A 16820-nucleotide genomic window follows, 5' to 3' on the forward strand; every position below is an offset into this window, starting at 1 on the left:
TGCTGAACTGCGTGCATGCTGGTGTTGATGGTCCCCATCAGGGCCTGCTGAGCTGAGGTCTGCAAGGCAGAGCAAGGCAATGGTTGTGCTGTGTTCCAGAGAGCATTTCAAGCACATCACATGAGCATGAAGAGACCCTGAGTGACAACAGTCCAGCAACCACCCCAGGCCAATTTCAGAGAGCTGCCATTCCCCAGGCGCAGTGGAGAAAGCAAAGCTCGCAAACTCTTCTCACAGTCTTGATTCTGCTTATGCCATTTTACTCTCCTCGGTACTTTCACACACATATAAAGTGCTCAACTGTCTCAGCTCAAACAATGGCCATCAGACATACACAAACCCACTGAGCTGTCTTAGCAACCTGCATTCGAGCAACATGAAAACTCAACTTGCTTCTAGGAGATCATTATTGATTTTCTGGGACAGCCTCCCAATGCAATCAAGGATGATTCTAAAACTAAATTGTCATCAAGATGCATAAACTAAGAGAAAACAGAAGGGGTTTAGGCAGAGCAGGATGCTGTGTGGATTGAGTGTCTGTGGCAAGGTTTTGGCTGCAGGCGTGGCCTCTGGGAGAATTAGCCAGGGGCTGCCCCATGCTAAGCACAGCCGGTTCTAAACAGCTCCAACAGACACAGCACAGGACACAGCTGAGGTCAGCAGCCACACCGGTGGCACCTCTGGGATAAACTGGTGAGAAAGGGCAGTGCAGGGAAAAAGGAGTTCAAGAAACAACCTTGCAAATACCAGTGACTGAGAGGGATGTGGAGGGGATGCTCAAGACAGCAGAGCTGAGTTTCCTTAGCCTGTGGGAGAGAGCAAAGTGCAGCAGGTATTTCCCTGCAGTCTGTGGAGAGGGCTGTGTTGGAGTGGGTACCCCCATATCTGCCCTGCAGACCACAGAACACCCCACACTGCAGCAGGTGGGTATTTCCCTGAAAGGAGTTACAGCCTGTGGAGAGCCTGTGCTGGAGCAGGGCCTTGCCAGGAAGGAGCCCAGTGCTGGAGCAGGCGCTCCTGAAGGGAACTGCAGCTCATAGGGGACCCTCACTTGAGCCAGTTTATCCTGAATGCCTGCAGCCCACAAGAAGGAAACACTGGAGCTGGGGAAAAGTGTGAGGAGGAAGAAGCAGAGATGGGCTGTTACAAATTTACCACTTGTGAGCAAGGAGCAGAATAGTTAAAAATGAAGGAGTGAAGTTGCGTCTGTGTGAAAAAAGGGAGTGAGTGAGAAGTGTTTTTAGTTTTCATCTGTTTCTCACCATCCAACTGTATTTTAATTGACAATAAATTAAATTCATTACCTCCAAGCTGATTCTGTTCTGCCATGAAAGTAATTGATGATTTCCCTGTCTTTATCTTGACCTATACTGATATAAAGCTTTTTTTAATCTTGTATATCTTTCATACAGACTTCTTTGCTTGAGGAGTAGGGGTGAAAAAGCAGCTGGGCAGGCATCTGGCAAACAGCCAAGGTCAATCCACTACACAGACTACTCTTCTAGCAGTATGTCATGATCTTAAGCATTGATTATATTCTCTAAATGCTGTTTAGGGCTTGTGAAAGTCTTTCAATTTAAATGAAAAAAAGCACTATCAGCTTTACGCCTGCTAAAAAATTTCTAAGTTGGTGGGCTAGTGATAAGCTAGAAGTAAGCCTTATCCTTAAAATTGCTTACTTTTGCCAGTCTTTAAACCTTTTTTTTTTGTCCTTTCAATACTAGTTTTAACTGCTTGGAAGTAAAGAAAAGGCTGGAAAAGCCTGCTTCAAAGAAAATGAGGAAATAAGTCAAAATGTGACACTCTAAATATTTAAGGGATACTCAAAACTTATGTTTGGTAGAACAGTCAGGAAGTTACAGCCAGGGCTCCTGCTCTTACAAATATGTATAATATGCTGTTTCTGACTACTTGCTGCACAGGCAGGTTTCACACACAAAACAAGGAGGTTTCTCACAAGTGGGGGCATATGTCCCCTGTGCATCTGGCCGGTTGTGACTTGCTGCTGGGGAGAAGGCATGATGCCAATGTTGAAAGTCTCAGGGCCGCTGGAGCCAGAGCGCATCACAGCCGGCAGTGCCACAGAGCCGTGCTCCACCTTCCCGGTTCGGTTGAACTGCTGCTGCAGAATAGTGGATCTGGGAAAAAACATCCAACACAGAATTAGTGAGCTCCTGCGAATTGAGTTCTGCCAGCTGCTCTTCCTCTAGGATTTAAATTACATTTCACAACATCTGGAGAATCTGGAAAACTTTATGGTTTTTCTTTCTAACTATTTTCTAACATATTAGAAAAAAAGATAATCTGGGGTTTCTGGCAGATCAGTTATTAACAGCACTAATGAGCAGGCACCAAGGAAACATGGCACTGGGCAGTTTTGTTATAGATGATACAATAGCTTTACCCCTTTTAGATGCATGGCAGACAGAACTAGAGCAAGGTTTATGGCATAACAACTGCTTTGTTTCAGCTGTATCACAGGCTGATAAATAGAAAATAGAAGCACGAACCTTACAGAGATTTTTTCAAGTACTCCCTAGAACAGGGATAAAAACTTTCTTTCTTCCACCTTTATAAAAACAAAGGCACACAGCACTTGCAAATAATCTGGCAGTCCATCAGATAATGGGCTGGAGAACAATAAATAAAGTTACTGCCATCCACGGTCACGAACTGCTTTGCCAGATACACTGCTCATATTTAAACATGGTTTAAGCTTTAATAGCTAGAAGCGTTGACAGAAATTCAGGCTTTAACAACAACACTCTGCTGAGGAAAAAGAAGAGTGATTTCAACTGTGAAAAAATCTTGTATTTATCCACTACAAGTTTTGGGCTTCTCTGCACAGCACTGAGCTAACAGTATATTCTGGAAGTGATTTGGAAAGGGCCATATCAAAATAAAGCACATCTGAACATGTGTGATCCATCAAAAGACAAAATTTCCCATAAGGCCACATGAAATAGCTAACAAATCTATCTCATATAAACTGTATGCTTAACAATAAATCAAATGGACTTTTCACATACACACTGCTGACACTGCCACCCTCAAGAGTTCCAAGAAAAGACTTGAGTGGCTCATTACAGCTTAAAATGTCACAAATCTGTTTCTATTGTCTCACTGCACAGAAAGATTTGACATTCCTTTTCAAGAGAATGGCCAGCTCTACAGTTCTGTGTTTTGCTATATTCAGTTACTTTCCCATCAAAACCATAACCTGCCCTACTTGTACCAAACCCTTTCCTCTATGGCCACCACACATCTGATGGGTTTGGCTGGTGAAATGAGTCAGTTCTGCTCATAACACTGAGTACAACTAAACTGACAGGAGTCAAATCTACTGGAAACCATGGAACTAGCACACACAAGCAACTAAAACCTTGTAAATCATACACGAAGATGAAAAAAATACTACAGCTTTTCAGCTCTGCTTCATTATCCCACTCTCTGCCCCTGCATTTTACTGAATTACAGCCTGAGTGCCTTTGTTCAAGGGTCAAATTAGCACAACCTGGTGCCACTGCTGGTTGCGCCAACCAACAATTTTGTCTTCAATCCTTGAATGAAGCTAGGAGCCTGCTGAATTGCCTGGGGATAGCCCTCCTTCTATTGAAATACTCTGTAGGAAACCATTCTTTAGCAGTAATAACTGTACTACTTAATTTGAAAAAGCTACCGCAGCTAAATGTGACGCTCTTAAAGACAGACCATTTCCTCCTGTGGCATGCACTCACTTCTTAGGTGAAACAGATTCTTCCAACATGGTTGATTCCTCATCACCTTCAAGCCCGAATCTATCTTTACTTTGTTTCTGGAGGAGGGGGAAAAAAGATAAGTTAAACAATGTGTGTTGTTTTTTACTTTCTCTCCACCATTTCCTTGCCATTTACCACAAACCTAATCAAATGACCTGTTGTCATGGTAGCTAAACCACGACACCTGTAGAGCCTTGTCTGGTGCTGAACACCATGCTGTTGGGCAGTGACTGACAATACAACCTCCACTGGAGAAGAGGTGCTCTTCAGCCTTTAACAGCCCAGGTTCTTAACCCTGGCAGATGAAGGACATAAAGGAAAAAGCCTGCTGGTGCCTTTCTGAACAAAGGTATAAGGAAAGTGCTGAAATGTTACTGTATGGTGCTACCTACCAGTAGGAAACACATATCTGTAAGTAAAGACAACAAATTGAATACTGTCTCCAAGTTATTTTATCATAGGTGTTTTAAAGTTCAGGACAGTCTGACTTCATGAGGGAGGGGTTTCTTAGCGCTAAGAGAGATTTGTAAATATACATAAGGGCATTAAGTGCAAACCATGAGAAACAACAGGGAACTACAAATGATAGAAATAGCGCCTTATAAAAAGAGACCATTTTTACTTGTGGCCTAGTGCAGAGAAACTGTCTGCTTTCCACCTTGCTACATGATTCGTAGCTTGAGTCCATATAGATGAACATAAATAGAGAAGTATCCACTATGACCTTGGATACATTTAAGAGAAACTTCTCATGCACATCTATATGAACACACGGCTTTGGAGAAAGAAGTTCTTACTATCAGAGTTTGATTTTATGCATGAACTGAAACTCCTTATTTCTAATCAAGATTGTGCCTTACTTCCATAATAATGTGAAGTAAAAAAAATCTACTGTTCTTAATTTTGGTATAAGCTACTCAAGTTCAGGGTTCCCTGTCACCTGATTAATGACCTATCACTAAAACTGCAGGACATGAGGGGTTGGGTGGGGGAACACTGTATTAATAACACTTGAGCAGAAAAAAAACGTATCTATCAATGCACACCAAAGAAAATGAGGTGGACCAGTCCAAAACACACCAAGAATTAACAACATGCAACTGAGAGCAATAAACCCCACTTTGAGGCATCCATCACAGAAATAACGTGGGCTCGACAACTGTGAACTGCAGCTTCTCATATGAATCATGGGTGTTTATGCTTTAACCTGTTTCTAATTCATTCATTTTAAACTGGCTGTGTCAGCAGATGGTAGAGGGAAAAAAAAAAATCAAAGGACTGGGAGTGGAAATTTGCACATTTGTATTCTATCAAGACAGAAGGCTGCTTTCATTTGGCACTAGAGAGCAAAGCTACTTTTGAATCAAGTTTTAAACCATCTACAGAAACCTGCAATTTATTTGATGTTTATTAAACCTGAGCCTGACAGCCTCAGAGAAAAAGGCATGTGATGAATTCTGGCAATCCTCCTCAACCTCTTATTACGTAACACTTGATGTTACATCTTACACTGCTCACATGAACAAAGGCAATAAATTCTTCTGGGCTACTTAACTTTGTGATTTCTTACTACTAAAATCCATTACAGTAAATAAAGATGTAGTTTGGATTGTCAAGAAAGTAAAAATTTGACAAGAAGCAATCAGTGCTGTTTGGAACACCTTGCTTTTCTATACAGCATGCTTAGAATGGGACCATTCAGCTCCACATTTGTTGGCAAAATTGCCATTTTTTGCTGTTGCACTTGCTCGCTTGGGAATATTTTGAATAGTGGAGATGCGTATCAGGCCTTCCTCTCTCCTGCCAGGCACATTCCATAAAAACAAGTTTCAAGGCAGTCTGACCTCTTCACAAACACTGATTTTATCCCTCCCTGCACAACTGAGGTCTAATTCTTTGCTTTACTAATCACGGTGTTTTTAAAGCGATGTACTGTTGGGGCTTTTTGGTTTGTTTTTCTGGCCAAAAACTTTCTCAGTTTTGGTACATTATATACAGCAGCACCCGGACAACTATTGTGTAGTCCTTGCTGTAGTTTTAAATACTGTTTCTAGGATAATTTCTTTCCACCTGATTCATCACTTTGGACCGTAGCTTAAAAATCCATAACTGAAGCTTTGGACTCTTCCCTGGATATATATTCACAGTCACAAGGTCACCTTCCAGACAGAAAAGCAAAGCTTTTTTTTTTTTTTTCCAGAAGTGCTGTACTGAGTCTGACCCTTGCTAGAGGTGTAATAAATAGCCTTGATTTTTCCAGAAGCAGTGCCTTACTTGCAGGTAAAAATATAGAACATCAAAACACAACATTGACTTAATGAGAGAAAAACTGCAGTTTGCACATATTTGAGGTTGTGCATTGGCTTTTTTGCTACATGCCAAGACGTTAATACTGTACCTTCTTTAGGATGATATCAATGTAACCTGCAATTAATTGAGAGATCTGTTCTCCTTCAGTGGTCTGTACTGAGTAATAGCTTTCCTGATATTCACCAAAATCCTGAAGAAAAAGGGGAGAAAACCCAAAACCTATTTGAAAATGCAAAGTAAGTAAATGAAGAAACAGTACCAAATACAAGTGAGAAAATTCAAATTTTAAAATTGCATAGACATTTTATTATATGCAACAGTAAGATAAACTGCTCCAAGATTCTAAACCAGTCTATATGGGGGACTAAGGGAGGAGAGAAGAATGCTTTTTATTTCGGCTTAGTCACACACGTTCCACAAACTGAAACGCCCAAGAGACTTCATCTAACTTTATCAGATTCCTTCACTCGAGGATGGAGAAAAGTTTTTTTAGAATTTAATCCTAGAGCATAATCATCCAGGCAATTGGAAATTAGATGCACATGAATCAAGTGAATGCAACTTTCTAGCCTCTGCCTCTTGTTCCATCACTTTAAACAACCTTTAATATCCAAAATGAATGTTGCAGTGGCCTCCTATAGACCAATTAACAAAGTATCACATTCATGAAGTTTCTCTAAATTTGTAATTATCAGATGCATGAATCAGCCATCCGACTTTGTTCATGTTCCTATTTTGCAAGTCACAAAGCACATTATGAATGAGAAGGACCATAACTATTTACACAAGTGTGAATAATAATGCTTTAACTGTTTAGTACTTAGGCACAAACCAGATTTAAACAGTGGTTTATTAGAAGATTCAAACAGTACTTCTGAGGAACTGGCCTGTCTAGAAGCACCAAACTACAGATTGAACCTGGACTCCAATATGGGCCAATTTATTACATGAGGACTCAGTGACTCTACATAATGCTAGAAAATTAAAGATAGAACAAGTTACAGTACAGAAACTGTTCTAAATCTCCTTGCCACACAGATCTTGTCCTCTGAATATATAAAGATTACCAGAGTGAAGCTTTTAGGTGAGGCAGCCCAGCGTTTCACAGTTGTCAGTGGCCATTCCTGCAACACTTCCTTGGTCTTCTCATCCACACGCATCACTGAGTCCTTGGTGACCCCCAGCAAACGAGGAACCAGCTTGTTTTTGCCTTTCATTTTTTCCTATAAAAAGGTGTGGAAGATTGTTTTCCACACAAACGTGGCTTGCCACAGGAGAAAGGAAGCGCAAGATAGAATATACTGACACAGGGAAGAAACTGGCATGCAGACAGTGACAATTTAAAACTCCAGGCTTAGTTTGTCTGTTTACAGGCAATGATTTTCAAGCAATGCATTAAGAAGCTCTGGTCTTTAGTGCATCTTTACCACTCAGTTCAAAAGACAATCCCTCTTCTCAGTCCTCCAGGAAACTGAAATATTTTAGTGGTTGAGGTATCAAACCTTTGCTTAGTGAGGGATCTGAGGTAATCCACAACCAAGGATACAGGATGGTCACAGCAAGAGCTGCATTACCTTAACAAGAAAAAATGACACCCCGTAGGTGCGCAGGGAACGCGCCAGCTTCACATACTTCACTTTGGCTTCTATTTCAGTCATCTCACCACAGTTTTTGTGCTCCTGTAAGAAAGTTCAGTACCAATTAGGCAGAACCTGCACTTTCTGGAAACAAAAAAAGGGTACAGCTTTTATCTGTTTCAGGATGCTTAGTTAATACTCATTACAATTAGAATATTTGAAAAAATACCAGGTAGAAATGTTAGCAACACTATCATATAATCCCTCACATCAGAGAAAATAAACAACCTGGGCAAATAGAACACTTGTCTTTGACCATCAACCATTCAATCTGTGTCTCAGACAATGCACATTTGAACCATTTCTGACACAGTTTAAAATTCTAGGTATTCCTGCTATTTGACACCATTAGGTTTCATACAATTAATGTCTCTTCACTCAGCTTTAAAAAAATCACTACATGTACCAGCAGCCTTTTTTTCCCCCCCAGAAACAGATTATTTATTCCTGCTTTGTGCCCAGAACTTCTGATCCATGACAGCCTCACATTTTGTATTTCACCATTTCTCATGTCTTTCAGGTACTTCCAAATAGGCCTTTTTTTGCCAGTTGCAACACTATCCAGCATTTTTTTCCATCACACAAAAATAATTCTACAGCTGAGGAACAATGATTTTTCTAAATAGTTCATCCTGAAATACTCATCTAAGTGTGCCTTGTAACTCAGTCTCTATTTATTATTTTAAAAACTTGCTCATTAGTAGATTGATTATTACCTATAAGTAATGACACATACCCATCTTATGTATTCAAACTTCTCCCAGCATCTGCTCTCCTATCCCAGACCACTGTGCTGAAAATCGTATCCAAACGCCTGGCTACTTAAATCCTGTTTGTGGGATTCCCTATCCCACCCTATCTTCCCCTCACGTGCTTCTGAACTGCTGGGTGCCACCTCTTTCATGCTGACTGATGGCAGCAGGGGGAGCACCAGGAACATGGGAAACGCCTTCCCACTCCACTTGCTCCCACCTCGACAGTGTGGGAGCTTCCAAGGGGGAGGCCTGGGAGAAGCAACCGCAACTCCAAAAACCTCTTGCATCCCAAGAACACAGTCTGCTCCTACCTGTCAACTTCAGCACAGAGAACACACCCAGAATCCCGAAAGAGCAAGGAGCACAAATGGAGTCACTGCAGATGGAATATTTGGTGAAAAACACCTGCCAAGCTCCAGAATTTTATGACTTGGTAAACAGCTGGGGTTTTTTTCAAAAAGACAACTCACATACTCCACCTTGCTGTTACATCTCTGCCCAGATCAGTGCCCTCACTGATAAGCTTCTGGGCCATGCACTAAAGCATGCAATGACAGATACTACTCATAGGTCTAATCTGACACAGGCAAAAATTCCATGCTATGAACAGCATGGCTACAATACTCAGAGGTGAATAAATTTGGTTTTTGCTTGAATTGCAATGTCACTGCACCACCTAAAGGTGCACACAAAAGTGTTAGACATACTGATCTACAAGGAGTACTGAAAACTCCAGGCAGAACAGACCTACAAAGTTACAGAATTCTTCAGCTGGCAGTGTAGCAGACAAATGAAAGGATGTGATCTGTTCCTGCTCCTGTCTCCCAGGTTGAGATCACAGATCTCTGGTGTGTCCTTCCAGAAGCCAGATGACTTTTTCTCACCTGTTGACCTCAGAATTTTCCAACTTCCACTGTATTGCCGAACTTGTATTTCAGTGGGCAGAGATATCTGGTGCATCTACAGTACTCAGACTCTGAGATCACTTCTAACAGTATCAGTATATTTTACCATTTTATACTCAACTGCTCCAGTCTTTCACAATGGGATGATTCCCACACAGACCACTGAATTCAAGCATTAACAAGCAGAATTGAGGCTCATTTTTGAAATCAAAACTGGCTTTCCTAAACGTTGTCTATTTTAGTACAAATATGCATCTTTATATTTCAATGCAACTGACAAAAAGATCTTAAAAATACTGAACTTTCACTATCTCCCCTTTAACAAAGCACATTTCTTCACCAGTGAAGAAAAAAGGATCAGGACAATAAATCTGCTGAAGAAATAAAATGAAAGCTGTCAAATACTTCATATTTCATTTTCTGATAGCTATACAGTTCAAATATACACAAAGTATACACCTGGGAAATATCAGATTTTTCTTATAAAGGTAGTGAAACTATAGTAGTTTTATCAGCCTCACAATTACCTGAAATATTCTCTTTTCAGCCCCTCTTTGTTTGGTATATTCTTTAGGCAGGAATTCTTTCAGGCTAGGGGGAAAAAAAAGAAGATATTCCAAAGTTAATGGTTCCTTCTTGAGGAAGGATGCTTTCCATACATCTTTACTGGCACTAGGTTCCCCCAGCAGGTCATTTTCCACCTGAAGAAACTTGCACTGTTAAAATAACTAGTCTCTAAGGATTCCCCCTACTTTAGACTATTAAGAATCACAGAAATAGTATGACTGGAGAATGTCCTCCTTATTTTGATGTATTCTGTAAACAAACAACACTTAACACTGAAGGCTAGAACTACCTATTAAGATACAAAGTTAGAAGTTTTGAGAAGCATGGATTGTTTTAAATAAGATTGGCAAAAAACCTGCTCAGCTGTTCCTAGGGAGTTGCTTTGGTTTTATTATCTTGAGGGGATGGGTATTTGTGTTGAGTTTTTTGTTTATGTTACTGTGCTTTTTTTGTGTGTGTGTGTTTTAAACACAAAAGCCTGCCATTGCAGACAATCGACAAAATAGCTTGAAGGACTAAATTAGGATTTCATGCTTCAAAAATACTACCCAGTACTGAGATCACATATTTTGTCCTTTCCATGAAGTTCTAGCATTATAAAACGAAGTAAGAACAACTGTTCTTGCTAATCTTTCTTCTGATTTTGTAGTAGCTACATCTCACTAAAACATGATAATGAAAGCTTTTCTTGGGGACTTACTTACAAAGACATCATGGGGTAGGGAAGGCTGAAGAGCCAAATTAAAACTGTAGGTAAGGACTGAATACAGCTTATTGTCTTAAATGCTGGTGTCTCTAGTATGAAACAACTGGTGCTTTTATACAGAATTTCACAGGTTCAAACCAGTTTAGTTAAATTCAATCCCAAGGCAAATTAAAAAAACAACAAACCCAAACCTGAATTAAACAGTTTAATTCTGGAAATGGATTTACATAAACAAATTATAGTTATCAATGCAGTTTAAATTCTAGAGTTAATTTTCTCAGCTATCCATATGTATATGTTCTGATAAACTCTCAAAACCATTACATTTTTAAGCCTGTCTACTTACGTTTCAACTAATGTAACACTTTAGATAACACTGCTAAGCAAACATTACTTGGAGCTTCATAAGAAGCAAGAGTTAAGAAAATAATTTGGGCTCTGTCCACTAAACAGCAATTGTAATGCCCCTGCACATGAGAGTGGCAGTTGGATTGGAAGCTTTTTCCTCCTATCACCTTCCATTATTTTTAAATCAAGAGACAAGTGATCACACCTCAGCTGAAAGGGTGAAATGCCAGTCATGAACAGACTGAAATTATTTTAATTCTACTTATAATCCAGATATTTTCTTTACAAACACAGTTTCACTTTATTTTGCAGCTATTTTGGAGCTAGCAAAATGAATGGAAATACCTTATAATTTAGCCTTCCCTAATCCCTTAAATTACACATATTAGAAGGACATTGAACTCAGTTAAAAACAGCTAATAGCAAGCAGTGTTGATTTAACTTGATTTACACTGAGTTTCATCTTCTAGTTCCTTAAAAAATTATGCACGAGTGCCAACATTTAGATTGTTTTTCATTAGCATAAAGGTGTTTGTGAAAAATACAGCTTAATTCAGCAAACCAGCTTAGATTCAAGAATTGGGCTCAACATCAAGCTCAATTATCATTTGCAGCTTTTCTGTTTGCCAGTGTGCTTGCGAAGAAGTGGAAGTGTGCAGTTGGAGGTGTTCCTTTCCTATCTGCAGACAAACAGTGCGAGCTCTTTATTAGATATTCTCTCAGCAAATTCAGCCCCAGGGTACCTCCATAGGTGCCATGCAAAACTGCATCTGTACCATGACGGGCACAAAGAAGGACTACTTGTAATTTGATAGTTTAATGCTTTCACAATTTACTTTGGCATGAGCTTCAAGGGAATTCCAACAACCAATGCCAACGTCTTAGCAAGATGCAGGCAATAATCTTTATCTGTGCCAAGAATACTTTAGCAACGACCGAAAAGGATACAAAAGGTCTCTCTACACAAACATATTGTAGACATGGCAAACTAAACTAAGCTATTTCCAAACAATTTCATGAAATACTAGTGTTATTCTGTTCTATGCTGTTTTCTGTACGAGCTGACAGATTCCCCTTAAGGGAACCTATAGCAACTTGAGGTTTCAGTAGCAAGTGACTGGATACCTCTCAAATGTATTTCACACACTGAGCTACAGCATACCGTTTATATAAAATAAAACTACTTTCTTACTTGAAAAGAACCAGTGTTTATGCACCAAACAGTAGAAGACAGTTGGATGAAACTTTAAAAAATGCTCGCTCTTTTTCAAGGGGATAAAAAAACCAAAACAAACTAAGAAGTTTTTTTTTCTGAAAGGATGAGAGATGCGTCTTCAGAAAAAAAAATTGAGCATTTAACAACACTGTTTCTATATATGGTTCATAGTGAGCCAGGATCACTTGGCTCATTTAGACTCACAAAACAAAAGCATGAGGTTTCACAAAAAGGCTGTCATGAAGGCTATGTAAAACCAAATGCATCGACACTAAATCATAAACATGTACACTTCAAATTAGGAGACAATGACCAGGGTCTTACAGTTCTGAAGCAGCTTCATCTACAGAGGACAAAAACTGAATTACCTCTAAATCAGAAATACTTAATTTTATGAAACTGATTAAACACCAGGACAGAGAGCAATTACACTTGGTTACCTGCCAAGTTTGGTTCTAATACAATCAAAGCCCTAAATGAAAATAAAACAACAGTAGAGAAAATGCCATGCAAAACATAAGGTTCTAAATTTTGGAATTTTGGTTCAAAATCATTTCCACTGGAGTAACATTCTTTTTCTAATATATGGTTCAGTTATAAATATGTTTCATCTCTATTAGAATTAAAAAAAGATAATGCACATTGTATGAGTGATGGCTATTTCGTGATGGACTCCAAACTATCCAGCGCTGCGTACAAAGTAGAAGCATCATCCAGCTAGCAGCTTCAGTCTGCCATAAAACACACTTACTATAGGGAGTTTGAAAAAACCAAGTAGTACATTAGAAAATCCTAGAAAAATTTAAGCAGTGGAACACTGTACAGCAGTTTGCAAAAGCTGCTGGTTAAGCTCGTGGGAAATCACTGCTCTAAAAATTAAAAGCAACTACGGGGAACACCTAACTCTTGAAATCATTACCATGACACAAGATTAGCTTATCACGAGATAATACCCCAATGGTTTGCTGCAGGACTACTCTTCAGTGAGTGGAGGGAGAAAGGAAGAATAAGCAGACAACGGACAAATCCCAGAAAAAGATTGTTGTGTTAACTGGTCACAGTTCTAGGAAATAAAAACCAGGAGTACACTGAAGCTGTTACACTGGGCCCCTGTAATTCCTAGACATGAGTAGTTCTAACAGGAAAGGTTCATGGGCCAATCAGGAGCAGACAGATAGTAAAAAGAAAGGCTGATTATTAATTGAACTGAAAGATGTTTATTTGCATAACTGAACTGCTGCTTCAGGAATATCTTTCAGAAGTGAAGTGCTTCAAACACCCAATGCTGCAGCAATGCATGTTCCACAGCAAGACACAACTTCACAGCGATTCCCTGCGATACTGTAAACCCCAGAGGGGCTCACAAAGGAAGCCTGAGGCAGCACTGAGCACTCTGCCAGTGGAACAGGACAGAAACCAAATATGCAGCCATTGTTTTGTGCCTCCAATTAAGGTATTTATGAGCCTCGTATGTAAGCAAGGCTCTATGGACTGTGCAGTAAATAGCTCTCTTTTACCTTCCTACACTGCCTTCCTCAGACTTCAGCCCTTGGTTAATTCTACTGCAGGTAAACCAATCAGAAAATCAAAATCAGTAGAAAAGTGGGACATCTAGACTTCAGTCAAACTTAACTTGCCCTGCTGATAGCAGTAAATTAAGTATCACAATAAAAACTAACGATGAGCCACTTGTAAGCAGAACTTCTGGCCATGCCTGAAACAAAGAACACAGTCCTAGAATTCAATTCATACAACACCATGAGAGGGTGAATCTGACCATGTGATTAATACCACTAAAAAGTTTGCAAATTTAACCTCTAAACACAGCAGTATTCATTTTATTTAAATGACAAATCTTCTTTCTAGTCTTGTACTTTCCTAGTACTAAGTGTGTACTTAACTGGCACTCTGGGAGGAGCCAGTGCCCTGTGCTGTCTAATAAGCTACTGCCAAAGGTCCCCTCATCAGCTGAGGCTGCTGATTCGTGCAATAAGGCTCCTTTCACTGGGAGATTTGCTATAGAAAACACACTTTATCTGATTACCTCTGCTTGGAGTAATAAAATGTGTTTAATCTGTGACAACTCAACATTAGTTACACTCGAGGTCACCCAAATTTAGAAGTTAGAAGTGTTTACTCTAAAAATCCAGGTTTGTGTTTGTGTTCTACATGAGGTCCAAACTGGATCTGTGCTTGAAAGCCTCCAAATTCACAGGCCTTCTCAAAGGAGACGGGATGGGAACCATTCAGAATGTCATCACGAGCCTAGAGAAGATAAACAAAGATATGTCAGGGACACCCAAAACAACTATTCCAGCTCAAATTCCTTGAAAGCTTGAATATAGCCAGCAACACACACTTCTCCTTCTGAATGTCCTTATTATTCCATACTGGATGTGTATGTGACTAATAAAACAAAGGGCTAGATTATTTCTTTGTGAGTATCTATGGAGACTTACTGAAGCTATGATCAAAAAGAGAACTTGACAGCCATTTCCTGATGCATGTAAATAAAATACAACATGCACATACACTTCTCTGTGTGTACACACATATATACAGATACGTGCCTGTGCATATACACACATTGAAAAGCTTTCATCCTACTGCCTCATATAGGAGGGAAAAGGACCTCCATAACTAGTATGTAAAAACTAAATTACTATTAGAGATATGGCAACAGTAGAAGGCACACAGCATTTTTTTTCCCTTCTGTATAAATTTGGCAGTCATTGAAGATGACAGATTTTTATAGCTCTGGCAATAGAAGGCTCACCTATCCATAGACAAAGCAATGACAAAGCATTATCAACACATACTGTCATACCAGCCTGAATGAAATATTTTAGTGGCAGAAGAACAGCTCAGTACGGTAGACTTCTAAAAAAACTTCGAAAATGTATTGATATAAGCAATAGAACAGCCTTATCTTTTGCCTCAGATTTTTAAAATGTAATTTAGAGCAATATCAAGTGTAACAACAGCTCATTTCATCAAACCTTCATTTTTGTTTTTTTACTTAAAAAACCCCCCTACATTTAACAAAGAGTTTAAAAGCCTACTTTTTTCAGACTAAATTGCAGGCAATTGTGATGGCACCTTCAGTTAAATAGTATCTTCTGCATAAAGCTCCTGGCTTTGCTAAGGTATGTACAGTCCCTCTAACAGTTTTGGGAACATGTTTAGATGGACTCCTACTGTGTTCCATGACATGGACCCTTTTGACAGGAAACCTGCCTGCCTTGTGTGCTGTCTGAGTGGAAGACTGGAAAGGAGTGCAGAAGAAGCTCTCTCACTGATCAGGCAGAAGAGAAAAAGACAGGAGAAACATAAAGCTGTTCACAAGACTGACCTGAAACTCCACATTACACAGAGAGCACCATCCAGAGAAGACAGAGAAGGACTAAAAAGAGCAAACTGGGACTAAAGACGCTTACAAATTTTAAGGAAGCAGGACATGAAAGCCAGTGGATTTTTGCCTCAGTGTCCATTACTGGGTTCAAAGTATTTGATTTTAAAAAATCAGCAAAGCCTCTGTATTATCATGTGGTTTTGGAGAGACAGACAAAAGAGTAAAACTAAAGCACATCCAGAGCTGGAATTCTAGAAGACAGAGTATTTAAACAGCAGAAGTTTTCTAACTAACCTAATAGGTTTCCTCAGCAAGGTAGAAGCTACTGTACCTGAACATAAAGCAAGTTAAGCTGAACAGGATCTCTTGAATCTACATTCTGGTCTGAATAAAAGAACTTCCGTCTCAAGAGTAGCGTTTCATTTTCATCCACTCCTTGCTCTCTGAAGGTCCGGCTGTGATCCAGCCAATTTACTGCAACAGAGCCACAGACATGCACATTGTTAAATCCACACTGTTGCCAGTGTTCAAGGCTGTTGTGAAACTCATGGGATAATTGGCATATCCACTGTGGGGGGAAACTCCACAAGAGATGTTGCTTTCATTTCTGTTTCTAGTCATCAGTGCTGAAGGTTTGCTACAAATGAGAACTGAAAAACAGCACTGCTGATCAACAAGGATATACTACCGCATAAACACCGTTAATATTGTTGACGAAACAACTATAGTAATGTTTTACCACTAAAATTAGATCTTCAAATCTTCACTACAAATTAAGTATACCACATTTTACCTCTAAAACAAATGATTCTGTTTACCTTTCTTATTCCTAAACACAATTTTAGAACATCTTCCTGCTACTTACAATTAACCTTAGTGTTTTACAGCAAAACAGAAAAAACAGTTCTCATGACTTAACACACAAAACAAACCAAATACTGCCTTAGTTCTTTGGCAAACTTCACTGACAGTTAAAATGTATGCCTTCAAACACAAAACTACCTTTTGATGGCTTTCAGTAGTCATCAGCTATTAAATAAGCAACTTTAATCAAGGGACAAAAACGACCCTTCACACTTTAGGTTGGAATACTCCTACCAAACGTAACAAAAAGCACTTCAAAACACCTGCTGACTCTCAGAGGCATTAACTTGCCCATTCACTTCATTTTAAAAATACTCAGTCGCGGACAGCACTACAAACAAAGGGATGCAAAATACAGCCAGGAACCAACTGAGACACACTGAATAGTCGAAAAATGCATTC

General features: G+C 39.5%; 1 protein-coding gene across 1 annotated transcript in view; it reads right to left on the reverse strand.

Moving 5' to 3' along the window:
• Positions 1-16820, reverse strand: part of TLN2 (talin 2) — a 181689-nt gene that overhangs the window by 68493 nt on the left and 96376 nt on the right. Inside the window, 9 exon segments of the mRNA XM_008636855.2 lie at positions 1-59; positions 1958-2138; positions 3738-3814; positions 6157-6258; positions 7136-7291; positions 7643-7747; positions 9893-9956; positions 14340-14467; positions 15886-16028. The exon segment at positions 1-59 is cut by the window's left edge and continues 7 nt beyond it. Of these exon segments, the coding sequence (XP_008635077.1) occupies positions 1-59; positions 1958-2138; positions 3738-3814; positions 6157-6258; positions 7136-7291; positions 7643-7747; positions 9893-9956; positions 14340-14467; positions 15886-16028 (1015 nt within the window).

Source organism: Corvus brachyrhynchos, unplaced genomic scaffold (assembly GCF_000691975.1).
Source record: "Corvus brachyrhynchos isolate BGI_N302 unplaced genomic scaffold, ASM69197v1 scaffold200, whole genome shotgun sequence".
Classification (NCBI taxonomy): Eukaryota; Metazoa; Chordata; class Aves; order Passeriformes; family Corvidae; genus Corvus; species Corvus brachyrhynchos.